The sequence below is a fragment of the Gallinula chloropus genome (assembly GCF_964237585.1).
Source record: "Gallinula chloropus genome assembly, chromosome: 1".
Lineage (NCBI taxonomy): Eukaryota > Metazoa > Chordata > Aves > Gruiformes > Rallidae > Gallinula > Gallinula chloropus.
The window spans coordinates 46,070,977-46,091,021 of NC_140085.1; the positions used below are offsets into that span (position 1 = coordinate 46,070,977).

Here is a 20,045-nt window from a genome sequence, read left to right on the forward strand (position 1 = left end):
ATGGGTTGGCAAGCTGTGAGAAGAACAAAAAAGGGGCTAAGTGAACAAGAGAAATGGTTGATATTGGGTAAATTAGAAAAAGTTTGCTGTGGCTGAGTTGATATGAGTATGTGATTTCATTAGATTCCTAGTACAGTCTGTCACTTTAGATACCTGATAAGAAGTGTTAAAATCAAGTACAAGTTAATATCTAAACATGTTTAAATATATTTTCTCTCCCACAGTTAAAAAAAAAAAAAAACAAGGAAAAAAAAGCTTTGGTTATGGAATCACAGAGTTACCCTTGAACTAAACACCTCCAAAAAAGGTTCTTAGATTTTGAAACAAAAGTCTGTTAAGGTATCCTAGGTACACAGACTTTAAGTTCATTGGTATTTATACTGTATTATTATGAACTGTGGCTACAGGATGTAATTTACTTACTGTGTGCAAGTTGTTAGAATGCTTGCATAGTTTGAAATGTAAGTACAGCTCCTTACTAAATACTGCTTTTATTTATTTTACCTTAAATAGGCAAAACCCTAGTTGAGCACTGATCTGAGCGTGTGATATTTTTGGTCTTTGGTCATGATTTGCATTCCCATTATTCTTACTTAATTGCCTTTGTGAAGTGTTATGACCAGGGAAGAAGGTTACAGAGAAGAATTTAGCTATGACAGGATGCCAACTTTGGAGCGGGGAAAGCAAGAGAATGGAAATTATATACCAGACATCAAATCCAGTGATCTTCAGCTATCAAAGAGGCTGCATCCTTGTTTTAGTTACAGAAAATGGATCTTTTCTTTGCTGATGGGAGTAAGTACTTAAAATGATGCAAAATTTGAAAGCCTCGGTGAGGTCTCAGTGTCCAGTAACCCGTGGTGTTTCACATCATTTGGGGACTCACAGTTTCATCGCTGGCAGTACTGAATGTAAATACTTGTACAGAAAGTAGCATATTTAGAGAATTTAGAATGTAACACTTAAGTGGCTAATAGCATTCTATGGATAACTCTGAACTAATCAGAGATGTTAAGGCTGGCATTTATCTTTAATATTAGTCATATAGCATTAACAGAGAATAAGTGCAGTAGTGGGAAATACCAGCCCACACGTATGTATAAGCAGTGCCTTTGGTGAAAGGATGTACAGTATCCTGATCATATGTGATCCTTTAACATACTTTTAACTGTTAAAAGTATTTTACTCGCTATGATGGTGTTTTGTCATCAAAAATATATGTGGTACTTAAGTGCCACGTTCATCTTTCAGGGTTGAGTAGTCATGTAGTTATTTGGTTAGACCTTTCATGTGGTGAGGTATGTATTTCTGTTTCTTATGTGAATGTTACAGTGATCTGAATTTCTGTGTCGCTGCTGGAATCCTAGGGCACTGATCTTGCATCTACATCATATACTACTTACGTTCTATGCCAAATTGACTGAAGTTCACCATAGCAGTTAGAATTAAATCTTTTCTCTCAGCCTATGTGTTTTGAAGAGTAATTTTTATTAAGAACTAAAAATGTTTCACTGTTCATACAGTAATTGCTCATTTTGCACAGTGGAAAAAAAAGTGTAGCGCTATTCTCATGGAAAGAGATGAATTTTTTTTTTGCTTTCTGACAGTGTGAAACTTGGATTTCCTTTCAGATGTACTGTTGTGTAAAAAGAGAGCAAAAGAAAAGCTGGCTTTCTTTGCACTAAGATTTCTCAAGCTGAATTGTCAAAAAGGACAACTGGCTTCAGTTAGATTTTTCCTTTTTATTGAGTTGTGAATGATTGGAGATAGTAATGTTAAATGACTGTTTGCTGAAGTCATATTACCAAGAATCATGTATTTAATGGTCAAACAAAAATGCAGTTTTATTAATAAACTAATCCAATAAATTCCAATTAGATTTTTCCCCCAACTATTACAGTGGTCTTTTCTGAAAGAAAGGCTGTATGCTGAGCAACAGAAGTCACAGTGGACAGAGCTGTCTGCTTCAGGGAGCAGTTACAAACCATAGAGTGACATCAAAATGGGTGTTGGTATGGGCTGTTCTTGTGCAGAAACCATTCAGTATGCTTCAGGCACGATTTCAGGTCGTGTACTATAAACACTGATTTCTGATCTGCCATATGCTGTCCTTATTTTCTGACGTTTTTTGGAGAAGGACTTGAAATTTCAAGATCCCCATAACTTTGTAACATGACAGAAATGCCCAGTAAAACAAAAGAGTTGTTCTGTTGCTCAGCTTCCCCACCCCCTTTCAAGCAATGCCAAGTTAGAGGAATGACAAGCAAAAAGAAAAAAATGTTAGTTAATTACACTGATTGCTGAGAGTGTAATTCTGACAGTGGTGGAATTAACAGAATTGTTAGCAAGGGAACAGGAGATGAACATATCTGGGTGTGCAGTGAGCCAAAGCAGGAAGAGAGTTTGGAGGGAAGCTGGAATACAGGGGAAGGAATCTACATCAGTGTATCCTAATACCATTTTTGTTACTGTGTTCTAGGTGGTAGTTGCCCAGCTTCCCATATGCATAGTGAACGTTGGTGAAGCCAACCAGAGAATGCAAAATAGAGGCTTGGTTGAGGTTTCTGTAACATTTTTACTACTGAACATTACAATTAGGTTTTCAGTGTTTTATGAGGTGTTTGCCAAATCAAGGCACAATGCTAAGTCAAACATAATTCTTTTGTTAGTATTAAGTCTTGGTAACCAGCAAAACATCTTCAGAACTTGGCATGTTTTGATATTTTGCTTCAAAATTATTCACATAAAGACTGCATTATTAAATGTTCATCAGTAGCTTAACTTCAAATGAATTACTGATTTCTGACTAGTTGCTTTTTAAAACATAGGGGGGTTTATATTAATTTATTTTATTTGTTCCTTTTCAGACTTGCCTCCTTATTACTTCTGGCTTTTCACTATATCTGGGAAATATTTTTCCATCTGAAATGGACTATTTACGTTGTGCAGCAGGTTCAGTAAGCATTCTTAATTATTTGCTGTGACTGTTTGACAGCAAAATCAGTAGCAAATAATTTTTATGGGGTTTTTTTTGCCTTTTTATTCTGTCTTTCACTGTTAAATTTCTTCATGGAAGATTTAATTCTGGTTAACAGTTCATTAAATGGGTTTTCATCCCGTGGTTAAGGGAATAGCACTCATCATAAAGGCAGCTGGCTTGTACTACTGTTTTTTTGTTAACCAGCTCACTACTGGCATGCAGTAGTAATCTGCATGAACAGTTTTTCTTGCAGTTCTTGGTTTCAACAAAATTTGCATTGTTCTCTATTTGTGGAATTTTTTGGCTAAATGGTGTCTATTTCAAAGTATTACTTTTTCAGTGTATTTTGCCATAATATCCAAGTACTAAAGTGGACTTGAATATTGTTATTGTTTTAGTAAATATGCGTTAAAGATCTCTGACATTTCACAAAGTCCAGTAATTTCTAGTGTATTTTTAGGGACTTGTATTTGTTTTAATGTTTATGTATGCTTAAATCTACATTTTAGAGCTGTGTGTATGAAATGAGTCTGATGTACATGTTTTGTTCATGACAGGATTCTGTTGTGTCATTGTTATTTTAGCAACTTGCAGATTTTATTTTTTAAGTTAGGTACAAGATTAATACTTTGACCAAACAAGAATGAGTTGTCACTTACGTTACTGCTAAAGTTGGAGCAGTTTTTGAAGCGAGTAACTTCCCTGGTGTGTTCTTCTCTGTGTGTCCCTGTGAACAGTGTTTTCCTTCAGAACTCACACAGATCTGGTAGATGCAGAAGGTTATCAGGTTGCACTCGAATGGCTTGCTGTGGGTGCAGATATGTATGGTTGGGTGTCTCTGTGTGAGCAAGGTGTCACAGCTCCTACTACAGAGGAGTAGGAAGAACCTACTCCTTGGTTGTGTAGCCATGGGACCGCAAAGTGTCTTGTTTAACCTGAGCTGAATTGTTCTCTAAGACATTTTTGTCCATCTTGCCTAGTAGTAGGATTCAGTTGCCTAAACATAGTCAGGTAGTGTCAGGAGTCATCCTGCAGTCTCATGACACTGTATATCCAGTACATGAAAGGATGTTTTCACTATGCTAAATACAGGTCATTTAGGTGTTAAGGAAGTGCTGCCAAGGATCTTAAATATTGATATTAATCTAGTTATTGTGGTTCCATTGTTAAACTTACAGTGTTCAGATATGTGAAAAGATAATTAGTTTGATACATGATTCATTATTTAACATGGATGTAATTTTAGTTGAGTGTATTTCTATTTTGCCTATTAGCAAGGTGGGTAAAATATGAGTTGGATCTGTAATGATACCATATCTGCTGTGTTGGGCAACAGCTATGGGATAGAGAAGTTGCTTTGTGAAACTTTTCACCCAATGAAAGGAATTTTTCCATTTGGCACTTAAGTATAGAAGCAGAGTTTTTAGTAAACCTAGTGGAGATCCCAGGCACAATTCTTAAAACATAATTTGGTTTAACAGATTGGTTTTTACAAAGTTCAACTGTGTTGAGACTGGCCAAATTTTAGCTTGCACAGCCATGACTTCGTCTGTTTAAAATAATGTGGAGGCCCAGTTTGGGAGTAGCAGTGTTTTTTTCTTTTCCTCCTCAAGGATCTTGGGCCTTCTAGAGTTAATTTAAACTAACAAAGGCATGAAATGCCTCATGAAAGGCTTTTTTTCCTTTACTTATCGAGTTGTGCTGGGTAACTAGTCAGAACTGAGGGATGTGGAAGGTGTATTTAAACATCTCGTAATCTTCAGATACTGCTTCTGATTGAGCTCAGACAAAAGGCTTTCCTCAGAGTTTCTGATCTTCTGTTTGCTGAGTTAACTGAAATAGGAATTCAGACCAAATAAAATACACGTATATAAATATATATATATATAATTCTTTGTGCAGAATATCCCACTAGTCTTCTCTTTTAATTTTCCCAGTGTATTCCTTCAGCAGTTGTGAGCTTTGCTATAGCAAGGAATAAAATTAATGTGGTAAGTACAAGATTTTTTATTTGCCAGTATATCTCCCCCCCACACTTAAAATGAGAGAAAAACACATTCTGAAACTGTTTTTCAGATACCAAATTTTCAGATTTTGTTTGTCTCTACATTTGCTGTTACAACAACGTGCTTAATTTGGTTTGGATGCAAACTTGTCCTGAATCCATCAGCTATAAATGTAAGTTACTAAAACAATTACTACTTAATGCTATATTTATTTTTGTTAAAAAGAAAAAAAGGGGGGGGGGATGGAGGTGGGTGGAGATCACATGTAATTATGTTGTTGTCAATACCCCAGTATTCCTAGTCTGTGAGGTGAGATCATCAACCAGTAATTTTTCTGTGTAAGACAAAGGCTGGAAAATGTACATCAGTATTGAAAACTGGTGTGGCTGAAAGATTCAGTGCAGCTAACTTGGAGGAGAATATATAGGAATTACTTTCCTGTCTTTTTGTATTAATACGTCAAAACCATGAATTAGATCTTCAGATGTGATCCACTTTGATCAACTGACTATTTTTATGTTAACTGTAGCAAGCTTTGTTGGTTGTTGTTGTTCCTTTTTTTAATGAGGTGGGTCAGAAGAGATAATTGAAGATTAATAGATTTGCCAATTTTTAGGGTTTAACTATGCTGAAATGAGAAGGTGTCCCAAACAGTGTTACTTCTAGAATATTGAGTATACTTTCCTGGATCATCTTCAATGGGTAGTTTTGCTTGTGGGATAAATAGGAAAAAAAACTTCTGATGAACATTTTTCTTACACATTATCAGCAAAGAGAAGGCAGAAGTCATTTGAAGGACACATATTTCATACTGGGAAAAGTTTATTGGTTTGGAGTCCCAACCTTTTAAGACATAGAAACACAGCATGGTTTGGGTTGGAAGGGAATTCAGAGATCATCTAGTTCCATCCCCCTGCCATGGGCAGGGACACCCTGTGCTGGCCCAGGTTGCCCAAAGCCCCATTCAATCTGCCCTTGAACACTGCCAGGGAGGTGGCAGCCAAAGCTTCTCTGGGCAGCCTGTGTCAGGGCCTCAACACCCTCACAGGGAAGAACTTTTTCTTAATGCCTAATGTAAATCTGTCCTCTTTCAGTTTAAAGCCTTGTCCTCTCCCCCCTGAGGAATGCCGTCTTCCGGTAGTCTGAGACAAAAAGTGGAACTGCAGCATGTTTTGCTTTGGGTTTCTTGGGTTTTACCATAGCCATAAAAAAGTCAAACCAAACTTCTAAGACCTCTTTAAGACTATTACATATATGACTAAACATAGTGTTGTGGGTTTACCCCACCTGAGAGCTGAGCACCCTGCAGCCACTTTTTCTTTAAAAAGTGTGTGGGGGGGAAGAGGGGAGCTGAGGGAAGGGGAGAGGGAAAGAAAAGGGAAAAAACCCGCAAGGAACCAAAACCTCACGATTTGGGATAAGGATATTTTACTGGAAAAATTTTTTAGCAGAAAGTTAGATATAATAATGATAACAGGACTTTCTAGCAAAAGGTATGAAACTGGTAATACATGATGCAGTGTCTCACTGAACTGCACAACTCAGGCTGTGCAGCTCAGAGCCATCCTGAAACCAGACTGTCCCCAAAACTGTGCATCCTGGAGCTGCCTGCTCCTCCCTCCACCAGCCCCCCCTTTTATGCTGAGCATGATGTAATTGGCATGGAGTACCCCCTTTGGCCAGTTTGGGTCACCTGTCCTGGCTATGTCCCCTCCCTTCTTGTTAGTGGGGAAATAGGAACAACTGAAAAGTCCTTGACTGCTTGTCAACAACTAGAAACACCAGTGTGTTATCAGCACTGCTTCCATCCTGACTCCCAAACATGGTGTTCCATCCTAGCTGAAACCAGGACACAGAGGTAGGTATTACTGTTACCATTGCTGAACAGCAGTGCTGCATACAACTGTGCCATGCATGTGGTATGAAGGTTAATGACTGCTCTCGTGCTGTTATTAGTTGTTGGCCCGCTTTTGTATCAGCTGTTGGGATTGGAAGAGCTCAGCAGTAGTGATGGCTCCCTATAATAGTGTAGCAGATCTGAATAAGCGTTAGGAAAGAAAGCATTTTCTAATAGAAAATCAGTGCAGAGGCTAGAGATTGCTTTGGAGTTACCTATGCTATTTCAATAACATCTGGTTAGCTCCAGATTTCACAGTCTTGAACTTGTAAAATTAATTGTGTTTACTTCCCTTTAGGAAGTGCAATATATGAAGCCAATACTTATAAACCTGCTTTTTAGTTTCACATTTCTATGCAGCTGACCTGATTTTCATGGAGATGGAGTGCTGCAGTCAATCGGAGCTGTCGAGTGCTCTGGAAAATCAGATCACTTGAAGCAGTAATGGGTTTAGTTGTGGGCAGTTTTGCCTTGTGGTTAGCAGGACAATGTCATGGCTGCCTCAGTTCTGTGTGTATCTCAGGACAGCTTACAGTCAATCCTTTGTGCAGCTTTTGCTAGCTTATTGCTAGTGGAGCAGTAACCCTCATACCTTTTCCCCCTCAGTGGTCTTAGGCAGTTGGAGTTGAATGAATTCTATATGGGACACAGTGGTACTGCCTTTTCCCTTTTTCCTTCCTTCCTTGGTAGAGAGTTCATACATTAGAAACCAGCCCCAGCATTCTGAGAACAGCAGAGAAGCCTGACTAAAGACTACCAGTGCCTTTGCACTCCCTTTCCCTGGTAGGCACTATGTCTGTGCAGGAAAGGTGGGCCCAAGGGTCTCATTTTGCCACGACAATAAATAGTTACTTTGTCATGAGCCCCAGTGTGACAACATTAATTAGCTTGTGCTCTAGAGAAGCATTGAGTTGGCCCTGTGTGTAAGAGCCTAACTTTAGTTGCATACTTTTGAAGTGAGTAGTTTTTAGACTGCATAAAATTTGCATTTTCTGTTATTAAATAGTAACAGATTTTGTATTTTCAAGACAGATCAAACCATTTCAAAAAGATACTATATTAGACTGGAAAAGTGTGACAAACATTAAATTTTTAACAGGGCAAACTGTCTCTTGGCCAAATGTTATCTACAGTAATACTCACAAGACATATTTGATTATGTGGTTTTAACTCTTTCCACTTGTCTATTGCACATACATACTATGTCGATCACTGAATAAAGATAAGTCAGGGTAACTGTGTGCAAAGCTGTCTCTGAAGCTTCCTTGAATCTGTCTGTTTTAGAGTCTTGCTGCCCTCTTTGAGGGTTACTGTTTCAGTGAGATGGTTTCACTCTTTGGCAGCTCACAGCTGGCTGTTTCACATTTATACCATGTGGTACGAAGAAAATGCAGAATACCATCACTTTGTTCTTTCATCATAGTTGTTTTCCCTCCCTATGGAAAACTGCACAAGAAAATAAATCTAGGTCTGATGTGAAATCTCAGCCAGTCATTTAAAAGCAGTAAGAGTCAGAGAAAGGATAAGTTTGTCCAAGTGAGACAATTCCCATTTAATATCCCCTCCTTTATAAAGGAGCTGGGTTATTCTTCATCGGTGTTACACTGATGGATAACTCTACAAAGATACTTTAGATAAATGGGATGGAAGATACAGGCATGCCCTAGGCTGTGGCTGTGTGACACCACTGTGGTACTGTGCAGTTCTGTGGTCAGTACACTATCAACATGAAGGATGTGATGTATGAAAGGTGCAAACTGCCACTGCTGCTGCTCTGTTCCTTTCCAGCTCCCAGAATAGGAAGCCTGATGGACAGAAAGGAGTGGAGCCTTATGCCTGCTGGGCACCACAACTGAAAGTGTCCACATTAACTCTGAATCAAGTATAAACAATTTATTGCCTTCTTGTGACTCGAGTGTTGGTACCTCCATCGTGGTTGGGGTGGTCCAGTGACTGGGACCCTGCCATAGAGTCTTGTTTACCTCAGGCTAAGGCGGGATTCCACGCACTGAACTTAAACATGCCCTGTTTTAAAAGTACAGTGAGACACTGCCTGACTGCTGCTTCTACTCTGGATGGCTCAGTGACTCGCATCGGTCCTGTGTCATACATCCTATTCATCAGGCATGGTCAGTATGCTTGAATGTTTCAAATGGCACTAGCAGCCAGTGTAATTTAACCCCACCTCTAGCAACTGGCTGTCCCAGTAGCTTTTGTGGTTCCCTCTCTTTTCTAGACTAGGTCCCTACTGACAGCATTAGAAATGTAGGCAGTGTGAATGCACACAGAGTGTATATGCTTGGTTTGGTTGCCTAGGTTGCCTAACCATAAGCGTGTGTCTCCATTAGGTATGTGCTGGCTTGTCCTGCCTTGCTCCAGCTGCAAGACCAAGGGCATTGGTCTCCTTTAGGTCCTGTGTCGTTATCTGTCAGACCTGTACAGATGTGTTGAAACATCTGTAGGATACCTTAAATTGTGTTAAAAGTATGCATTTAAACAGCTATATTGAACTTTATTTAATCTTGATATGAATTCACCCCTTTCATGCAGTTTCAGTGTTTAATACCTGCTGCAGGCTCAGAGCAAAGGCTGTACTAACCTACTTTCTATCCAGTTGCACTTGCAGGTTCCTTCATCATGGAAGAGGATCAGGGACGTGGTTTCAGTTGGTTCTTTGTAGCTGGTGATAGATTTTATGTACAGTGGTAGTTTCAGAGGCAGTTTTCTTTAGTGCTTACATATCTAATGTTGAATGCGCTGTTGTTACCGATGGTATAAAAAGGTACTTCTGGCTTTAGCTGTATTTCTGTTTAAAAAAATAAAAACCAAAGCCACCTAGACTCCAAAACTGGAGATGGGGAATTTTTAATTTGTTCTAGGGGTATGGAACTAATTAGAATGGAAGATTCTTTGATACACTGGACGTGTCATAGCAGAAAAAAACATACTGGAAAGGCAGAAGTTAAATTAAAAAAAATCTAATTTATTTACTGTTAGTTTTTCAGTTTCTGTTGTTTACGTATATACTCTGCACTAAATGAGCTGGTCCATCAATGTATTTACAGTGCTTCTGGACTCAAACTCACTTGCATTTGTTTGTCCTCTTTCTGTTCCATGATTTGCCACAATGTTCAGGTTTCACGTGGAAGATGCTGCAAAACGCAAACGTACCCAGCAATTGCCCCCTTGTCATTAAGCACTCTTCCAGAAGACAGTGGTATCTTCAGGCAGAATATTCTCATGAATGAAACAAATGTTTCTTTCTTAGGTTAGGCATTTTGAGTATTATGTAAACAGCTAAGTGGTGTCCTAGAAATTAATCAAGAACCAAGAAAATGGTTAACAAAGTATCTAATTAGTAAGTCTAAATGTCGCAGAAAATAGCCTGCTGCATCCTGCTAGATTCTCCCCCCCCTTTTTTTTTATATGAAAGATGTAACTCATTTATGTCTGGGATTTTACTAACAGATAAATTTCAACTTAATCCTGCTTATTCTACTGGAAATCTTCATGGCAACTACTGTGATCATTTCGGCCAGGTCCACTGAAGACTGTTGTACGAGAAAGAAAGTAGGTACCCTTAAGGATTAAAAATGACTTTTCTTTTGTGTGTGTGTTTAAAAATACAAAATTTTTCCTGTTTCACATATATTGACAAGTTACTTTTGACTTCATTATGTAACTTCCTATTACGTGGTAATACTTGATTTGAACAGTAAGTAAAAGTGCTATACTAAACAGTAATAGACTTTTCTCTTTAAGAGTATAATGGATGCATGCAAAATGACTTGTTGTAGTTACACAGCACAGTTTTATCTTAAGAACAAGCAGGACAAATGTTATATTTCTGTTTTGTAGAAAAAACCCTTAATGACACATGAAACATTAGAGTATTGTGACTTGTGTGTATCCAAGCAGTGCCTTTTTGAAGCCTGAGTTGGAGAAAGGATTTGTTATGTATGCCAGTTTGGTGGCATCTGGACAATCAATACCAGCTTCAGGATTTGGGGCTATAGATAAAATTTTCTTTAGTCACATGTGCTCTCCCAAATGGCACCATTACTTTTCTACAACAGAACTTCTTTTAGGTAATAATGGTGCTGTGCCATTTTGTCTTCTGGTGGAGGTATTACTTGCTAGATGAAGTCGTGTAGTATACTGTTCTTCAGTTACTGTGTATCAACATCTAAAATCAGATGGCTCAGGAAGAAACACGTGTTTTGGAGGTGGAAAGGGGAAACGGTGTTCACATTTGATTGTTGAATTGTGGTTGTGTAACAGCTAATCTAAGACCACCACATTTGGTTTTAATGTGATCGATGTGGTCTGGCACTGGCAAACACCATGGTGTGTCGTTGCCTGCTCTGGTGGGCCAACCACATATTGGGTGCCATTAGGATCCGTTACAGGTTGGCCAGGGTATTAGAAATAAAGGCATTGCTTTGTGCATTTTTTTGATTATGATTTTTTTTATTCCCCTCTAGAACACTGCATATGACAGCACCATTGTTTTGAGCAACGTCAGCTTTCCGGCTCGAATTCTGAAGTCATACTCAGTAAGAAATACATTGTTTTCATTCATTAAATCCATTTGTTCTTTCATCTATGTATGTGTTAAGCTTCTTAAAAACCAGGAAGAGATCAGTGTAGGTAAGAGGTGAAAGAATGAAGACAGAAATGAGAGTCATATCTTAAAATGTTTCCTTTTAGAATATTACAAGAGAAAGCCTAATTGCCATGCATAATAAGAAGGAGACTACTTAATGGACTAAATACCGTAAACAGAACGATTTGTGTGCTCTCTTTGTTTTAGGTAATCGAGGTGATCATTGGAATTTCATCAGTATTTGGTGGAATAATTGCTTTGAATATGGATGTTCTAGTCGCAGGTCCATATCTTTCGGTAACATTCTTTTGGATCTTAGTTGCTGTAAGTAGTACAAAATGGAGGCACTCTTTTAAACCAATGTCTTTGGGTTCTATCTATTTATTTATTAAAAAAAGGATTTCATTTTCCCCCACCCTACTGGAATGTTTGGCCCTAGTACTAATTGGCAGTTGCTGCTTAGCCAATAGATGAGCTCTTCAACATTCTTAATATATTTATGCACTATGCTTGTTCTATTTTGATTTACAGTAGTTTGGTTCTTGTAAAATGTTCTGACACGTTTTCACTTGGTTCAGTAGAATGGAAATAATTAATAAAACAAGAATATTAGAAGGGAAGTGTTTTGTCAACCAAGTCCTAGGTTTTACAGTATTTCAGGCTGCAAGATGAAGAGTTTAAGTTATGGCACGGTAGAATACTTAGACCATCACCTTTAGCCAGTTAGCCTGAGACTGACTGTAACCACTGTCAGTAACAACAGCCAGTACCTAGCAGCAGTGGATTTGTAAAAGGTACTGCACTACCCTGCTTGCCATTAATTGCACCAGTTGAGAAAGAGGGCAGTGAACATCAGGTTTGTATATGGCTCCTACGTCTGGAAAATCCCTCAGTGGAAAAAGATCATAAACAAGTTTTTCAGCATTCTCAATTCACAAAGTTCAGTTGGGTTCATTAGGTTTTTATGTAGAAGTGTCAGGTTTTGAGGATGATCATACTTCAGTATCTAGGTTTACTAGATGATACTCATTAAATGCTAGTTGAATGACTATTTGACTAATTGATTCCTAATACTGTCATAAGTCTATTTACCTTTACATGAAATTTAGGATGTGATCTGTGACTACTGGGAATCACTCAATTGTAGCTTTTGTAATTTTCAAGTAGATAAATATTTATTTTATTACTTTTTTTTTTTGTTTAGTGTTTTCCAAGTGCTATTGCAAGTCATGTAGCTGCTGAATATCCAAGTAAATGTCTGGTAAGTGTGTAAAATTCTTGGGTTTTCTCATTAGAGTGGAATAATGCTAAGAAAACTGCCTGTAATAGTGGGCACTACTCATATTTGCTCACTTGTTTTTAGTTACTTTTACAGAATGTGACAAAAATGTGTAGCAAGAGTGTAAGCTGATGTTACTGAAGAGAAGTCTAGTAGGTCCCTTACAGACTTAATTCCACCAATTTTAGAAATGAATTTAAAGGACTGTTTGTCGGGGTTTTGGTTTTTTACTGGTTCCTCGGGAATGGATATTACAAGAGGAAAGCACTATACCTTTTATGCCCAGAACTGTTTTCATGCTCCTGAGCTGAGGTCCTTTCCAATCTGTTCTTTCATTGTGAGCTTCTTAAAAAAAAATAGGTGTGCAGGCTGCACTGGACCTAGAACCTATTTGAAATCAATTCTTCATCTGCAAGACTAGCAACAAGGACTAAGAATATTCAGTAGAGTACACTTATTCCTTGACTGTCCCAGATGTGCAGTTAAGCCTCCTTAAAACATCTGTTCTACATTATAGTCATGCAACCATATTTAAGCCAGTAATGATGCATGACCACAACTGAAGTCAGAATTTAATCCTGTAGGGATGATATTGAATGAAAACTTGGCTGCTATTGTATGGCAATACATTTGCCTCAGAGCCCTCAAACTTAGTTGCATAGTTTTTTAGGCCACAAGTCTGGAATATCTGCTGTTAATTCTTGTTATTTCATACAAACATTAGAATAAGTGGTATTTCTGTACTGTTGGGTTTTGCTGCTTCTTTATATTGGATATTGCTGCTTCTACCTGGAGTCGAAAGGGACTTCTGACATTAAGCAAAACCCTATTCTCTGTACTAAATGGAAAATTAATTACAAAACAGTACTCTGGCAAAAACAATTTATTCAAAACTTGCTTCTGTATCTTATTGCAGTGTGAATGGCTCTTAATATTTGTCTTGTAATATTACACGATTTTATACAATTTTGTTCTGCTTGCTTCAAGGAGATGGAGCTCACAAACCAAACCAGATGTTAACTTGTTTTTATTCTTATTTAATATGTATTATGTTATTTTTTTAGGTGGAGGTCCTGATTGCCATTAGCAGTGTTACCTCTCCATTGTTGTTCACTGCTTCTGCATACTTATCCTTCAGTATCATGCAAGTTGTTGACATCTTTAAAAATTATCCACCTGCTGTTAAAGTATGTATTTTTGTGCAGCTGAATAATTAACATCTAATGCAGTAGCAACATAAGAATGAATTAGGGAGTGTAAGAAGACAAGGTACTGCGTTATGAAATTAAATAAAATGCCACAGACTTACTAAAAATTATTTTTAACTAATGATATGTTTTTAAGTATGGTTAATCTATTGCTACTCTGGAGTTATAGTTTAAAAAATGAGAAATTATTTGAAAGAACCTATAAAAATAATTGGTAATATGCTGGATTCCTTGAAGTTTTTATGAATTTGTAGGATATAACTCAAAGATTGAAGGTTTACTTGAGGAATATTTTTCTGTTTCTTACAATGTGTATGAACAGTTGAGATTGTAAACTTCAATCTGGATTCATTCAAAGCCTGGATTGGGGCAGAGAAGAAAAAAAAGTTTGCAAATCTTAAAGCATTTCAATACTGAAGTGTCACCAGTGCACTGGTGAAGAGCTTTCTAGGACTTTACCATCTATGTGTTTAGCAATCCATGATGGTGTTCAAAGAACCATTTAGGGGGGTTAAAATAGTGTCAGTAAGGGTCTTGACTCCCAGTACCCACTAGTCAGCCCTTCAGTACTCCTGTAATTTTAGAAGACAGGGACATTGTTTATTAAACTGAGATTGTGAGGTTGGAAAACCATCTTTGGAATATGTGATCCCGTTGGAGGACGTGGTCTTGTCCTGATACTGGAGGACTGTAGTGTGTTGTTGGGCCTCAGGAAGTGGCCGCAGTTAACATGATGTCTTTTAAGTAGCTTCTCTTGTCACATGTTGGAGACAGAAAACTAAGCTACCTGAATAGTTGGTGTGATCCTGCAGAGTGTTTCTTGTGTTCTTACGCTGCTTTGGTTCTGGGGGCAGCAAGAGTGGGCTGCCCTGCAAGGGAGGGTGAACAGTGGAGCAGGAGGTGACCGCGAGGCAGAAGGGGACAGTGGCCTCGTTGGCAAGGAGTGCAGTCCTACAGTACCCAAAAACAGAAAAACAGACCAGGTCTGGCCATGGTAACCAGGTTCAGCCAATAGTTCAGGGATTGCCAAACCAGTCCATAGTAGTGAGGCAGATCCAAGGTCAGCCAGGAATTCAGGTCACCAGGCCAAGGTCAGAGCCAGCAAGGCACAGGGCCAGGCCCAGGCACAGCTGCAACACTGCTCAAGTCAGAACCAGAAGTGGGGCTCAATATTTTAGAGGATTGATGCTTCAACTGTGTTCTGTTTCTAGAGGAAAAAGATCATTTGGTAAATTAATATTTTAGTAAAAATGATCAGTCTGTTCTACTTTGAGCAAACTCAGGTACTCAAATTTTAATTGAAGCCTCATGCTGAAATGAAATGTAAATTATAATTTGAGGTAAAAAAATGAAATCTGGACACAAGTATGAAGAATATTCAGGTGGAAATGGCAGAAAATATTTTATTCAGGTAGTTAACAACATGTTCTTATCTATTTTCAGCAATCTTACGATGTACTCCTCTTGCTTCTGATGTTGATGCTGCTAATTCAGGCATGTCTTACTATTGGAACAGTAATACAGTGTGTAAATTACAAGACAAAAATGAAATTGCATGATTCATCATGGACAGCATCACAGGTTAAAAAACAGGAATACAGAACAACAGAGGTATGTATTTTATACCTGTTATAAAATGTTAAAAATCTGTATATAAAAAGAGGGGGGTTGGGGAATGTTTTGTGGTTCTTAATTCAGATCACAATTCAGAGCTGCTCTGTGAAACTGTGACAATGTCAATGCCCTGGTGAGTTTTGTTATGAAGAGAGTATTTTGTTGTCTAAATGATAACTGGGACACAACAGATACAGTATCTGCAAATCTGTGGCAAGTCCTGCTAAGAGAAAAAACAGTTTTAAGGTTAAAGCCCCCTTTGCTCTTATTTGTAGTATGGGCTCCCAGTTATGGTTTCTCATTGTACTAAGTAAGCTACAAAAGTGCTCCATGGGATGCAGGTCCATAATAGCTATCTGTGTGTCAGAATGAATTTAGGGAAGATGATGGGCCTCACATAACCATGTTCTGATAATGAGATCGAAAAGGAAGGGAACGGATTTAACCCTTTCAGTGTGAGCTGAAGTTTTGGGGTATAGAATACTACTACTTGATACAGTTGTATTATGGTAAAGCTGTCTTTTCAGATACAGATTTGGCACATAGTGCTTTTAGAGCATGGTGGTGCCACTGTTACTGTTGCCACTTTTCAAATAGTCATTCTGGGCTAGAATGCCGTTTCAGGGACTGAGGGAACCCAGCTTTCTTCACCCTGCATAGGTTAACTACATCCATCACTTCCTAGCAGTAGAACTGTAGCCCTTAAGCTTTCCTCACCTCTGCTGTACAGAGCTAAGTGCTGTACCCGTAAAGACTAGGAGAGAGTAACTCAGGCTTGCTGGTTGCTTACTGCATGGCCCAGCATCTGCATTGGAACAGCACTGGGTGGAAAACAGGGACTGAAATTCAGGAAGTTGTTACACGGCTGGGAATGGAAGGTGGAAGGACGCTGAGGATTTCTGTCCCCTCGGGCTCCTGAGGGCATTTGGCACAGATTGCTTGTTTTCTGGATCTGTGTTCTGAGAGTTACGTTCTGTATAAAAGATGAAACACAGCAGCACTTCACTCTGCAAGTCACATTTTGGAGCACAGGGCATGGCATGGCTAAACAAATCTATTCCAGGGATTATTTACATAAGTATCCCTGGATAGTAAGTCATTGGGAAATAGGGTGTGAGTTAAATGCTGAAAGGGGCACAAAGTCCAGAAAAGCAACACCTTTTTCCTTACATTTTGGTATTTAAACACATGAATTATGGTACAGGTGTAGTTGTAGGTCCCTTTGGCTTCTCAGAAGTCTGTGTTCTTAGGCAGGACCTTCATTTGCTTGCATGTTTGAAGCTAAATCTTGTTTCAGTTATGCTGTTGGTGGCTACTCCTGGCTTTGGGTTTAGCGATTTAGGTGCTAGGACTTCCAGTCACATTTTGGCAAAAATCTTGGAAAAATGTTCTGAGTAACATGTTTGAAATATGAATTTGGCCAAGTTTCTTTGACCCAAATGTCTCTAGTATTATACAATTTACCACAGAATATTTTAATAACTTGGACTGTAACCATTCATGTTTACATTCTCTTCAGATATTTATTTGCTTGAACTTTAGTTTTTAACCAAAGCATTGTTTCATGTTTCCATTTGTCTGCAATCTGTTTGCTTTTAGGTTTCCAATAATACCTTAAAGGATTTTGACAAAGACAAAGCCTGGAAAGCAGTTGTGGTGCAGATGGCTCAGTAGCTTCGATTCTGCAAATGCAGCCAGTACAGTACAATCCAGTACAGTAAATCAACTGTTTGAATTAAGATTTAAAAACTTTCCAGTTTATAAACAGCAATATAATTACAGCTGTAGGAGCCAAGGAATAACACAGTAAATAACATGTCTTTCCAATAATTTTGAAAAACATGGATAATATTTTTAACATATCTATCTTTACTGTTGGTGTCTGTGTTCTTCTAGTGCTGGTTTAGAAGATACTTTTAGAAAAAGGGTAAGGAGTCATGTGGATTTATGCTGATGGCCAAGTAAAATATGACAATATGTAGTAGGCTTCATGTATTTGCAAGAGGTTGTTATAACTGCAGTTATGCAGTCAGTGTAACTGATAAATGCTTTTGTAAAGTTATGAGTATGAGTCATAATTGATATTTTTGCTTATACTTCACTTTTGTAGGAGTTGTAAAGTTGTTTTGCATCTCATTGCTTTTATATAAATAAAAGTCTTTATTATGTGAAAACTCAAGAAGGTTGATTGACATTCTAATTGGAGAGATGAAAACAGAATATTCTTTCCCATTAAGCTTCCATTTCTGTGCTGCTAAAGGTGGAAGGGGCTTTTTCAGAGTGGCCAGGCACAAAATCTACTAGTCAAAAAAATAACAAACAAAAGCAGTCAGCCAAATAACAGGTAATACTACTAATATTGAAAGAGTTTTTCACATACAAAAATGTATTTTTAGGTATATTACTTTTCATTTATTTGGTTCTTAACTATATTTAACATTTAGTGAACCTAGTTGCCCTTAAACAAGGAATATCCCTCATACAACTTGCCTTGTCATAGCTGAATTACGTGTATGATCATAAAGATTTTGAACTCAATAGGAATTTTTATGTTACTAGATTTTTTTGGTATAACTTAGGGAGATAGCTGCTGACAAGGTGGTGGTTTTAAATGTTTTTTTTTGTTTGTTTTATTGATGGGATTTGAGTGGGTTTAGACTTTGAAGTTCATTCTTTTTTAATCTGAAATAACCTAAATAATTTGTTTAGAACATGCTGCAAAGCTTATCTCTTGGCATTTGGGGAGGGGAAATGCAGAGGACAGTATGTGCAGTGTGGAGCTCTTCAGGTATGCTAGTGTGGGGGTTTTTTTTGAGGGAAACTGACAATTACTGTGGCATTTTAATGCATAGAGAATTCTCTTTGAAGGTTAGAGCAGTGCTGCTTAAGAGCATATATACAGCAGCATCTCCATTCACCTGAAGTAGTGTGTGGCTTTTGGCCCAGACTAAAACATCAGCTACCAGAGGATGCAGCTGCTGTTGCTTAAATATTGCCAAATCTCAGGCCTCTACTGATGGTACTCAGTGAACGTTCTTTCTACAAGTTAGATAAATGAAAATGTATCTGCTACAATATTACTGTTTTTATAAATAGGAAAAGTTAGTTTTTGTGCACTAGATTTTGAAAATCACAAAGAAGTAGTGACAGTTCTAGCTGAAAACAATTGTCCAAACAATGTTCTGAATCTCACACGTGGACTGAAACTGGACAAAGACTGTAGATGGTATAGAAGTTCTTTGCTCATCACTGTGAAGTAAAAAGATGGCTGCATGTAGAATAGTGTGTGTCTTACTAGTTTGCTTTCTTCTCTGGGCTAACACACTTTGTATCTCCAAAAGACCACTTGTATTTTTTCTGTCAAATGATTGGATGTGGTTATCCAGAAGGTTAGATATAAGTAGATACTACTTCTGTTACTGACCTTGTTTGGAAAAGAAATGAAGGAATGTCTGTTCCACAAAACATTTGCTCTCACAAGGTGCTGAGGGATTTTTAACCTCCTTTAGAGTTGGATGGTTTGAGGTGTTCTCCCCCTGCCAGGAAGAACCTTTTAAAGAGCTACTGATTTTTGTTTTGCTCTCAGAACCTAATGACAGGATATAATAGGGGATACTTACCTTTCTTTTGGGGAGCTATAGTATTTTAATAAGAGGTGAAGAAAATAGCTTTCATCAGAAAAAGGAAAACTAAATAGACTAAACAGAATGGTGAAGTTAGAATTTGGATTGACCCTGCGTAATAGTTTAGATATATGACTTGATCTGAGGTATTTTTAGTAGCCCTTTTAGATTAACAAGAGAAGGGAATAGATGGGAATTTAAAAAAAAAAAAAAGGGGGGGTTGTCATAGAGCTACCAGCCATAGATTCTGCTTTCCAGTGAAGATGAGCACCCCTGGACTCCCTACCTCATCACAGCTCCCTTCTTGCCCTGTTCAGCACAGTCTGGTAGGTGCCAGGAATTTTCTGTGCACACCTGGTAAACTAGGAGCCCAACCATGGACACTGCTCTGGAAGTTGAATTTTCTTATCCCACACAAGAAGGAAAATCATGGAGGTAAGAGGCTTTTAAAATCATAATTAATGTAGGGCTGGCTGCTGATGTGATAATCCTTTCTTGGGCAGAGAAAGCTTCACTGTAAATCTCACTGGATAAATGCTTTAGTAATTCAAAGCAACACCTCCTGTCAGCCCTGTCTGCTTGGAACCAGGTGGAGAAGGCCCCTTCCTGCCTTGCTGGGTTTCATTAGAATTAATACCATGGGCTACTGCTTAGCTTGTACCAGGAGTTAACGTCCTAACTCAAAAAAAACCCCCAAGAAACCCCAAATAAACAAACAAATATATATACATCTAGGTAAAAGAAAGAAATCTGGCTGAAGCTTCTAATGAAAAAACAAAGTTGTGTGCATCTGGTGCACATATTCTTCCTCAGATTCCAAAGGAAGGTGGTG

The 20,045-nt window shown here is 38.1% G+C and overlaps 1 protein-coding gene across 1 annotated transcript; it reads left to right on the forward strand.

Moving 5' to 3' along the window:
- Positions 1–615: 615 nt before the first annotated feature.
- MLC1 (modulator of VRAC current 1) lies at positions 616–17,264 on the forward strand (the record flags this gene model as incomplete). Its single annotated transcript, XM_084279042.1, has 11 exons — positions 616–795; positions 2,868–2,957; positions 4,918–4,971; positions 5,057–5,158; positions 10,352–10,453; positions 11,368–11,439; positions 11,697–11,813; positions 12,694–12,750; positions 13,833–13,955; positions 15,420–15,587; positions 17,190–17,264. The coding sequence occupies 11 exons, from the start codon at positions 616–618 to the stop codon at positions 17,262–17,264; spliced, it is 1,140 nt and encodes a 379-aa protein (XP_084135168.1).
- Positions 17,265–20,045: the final 2,781 nt, after the last annotated feature.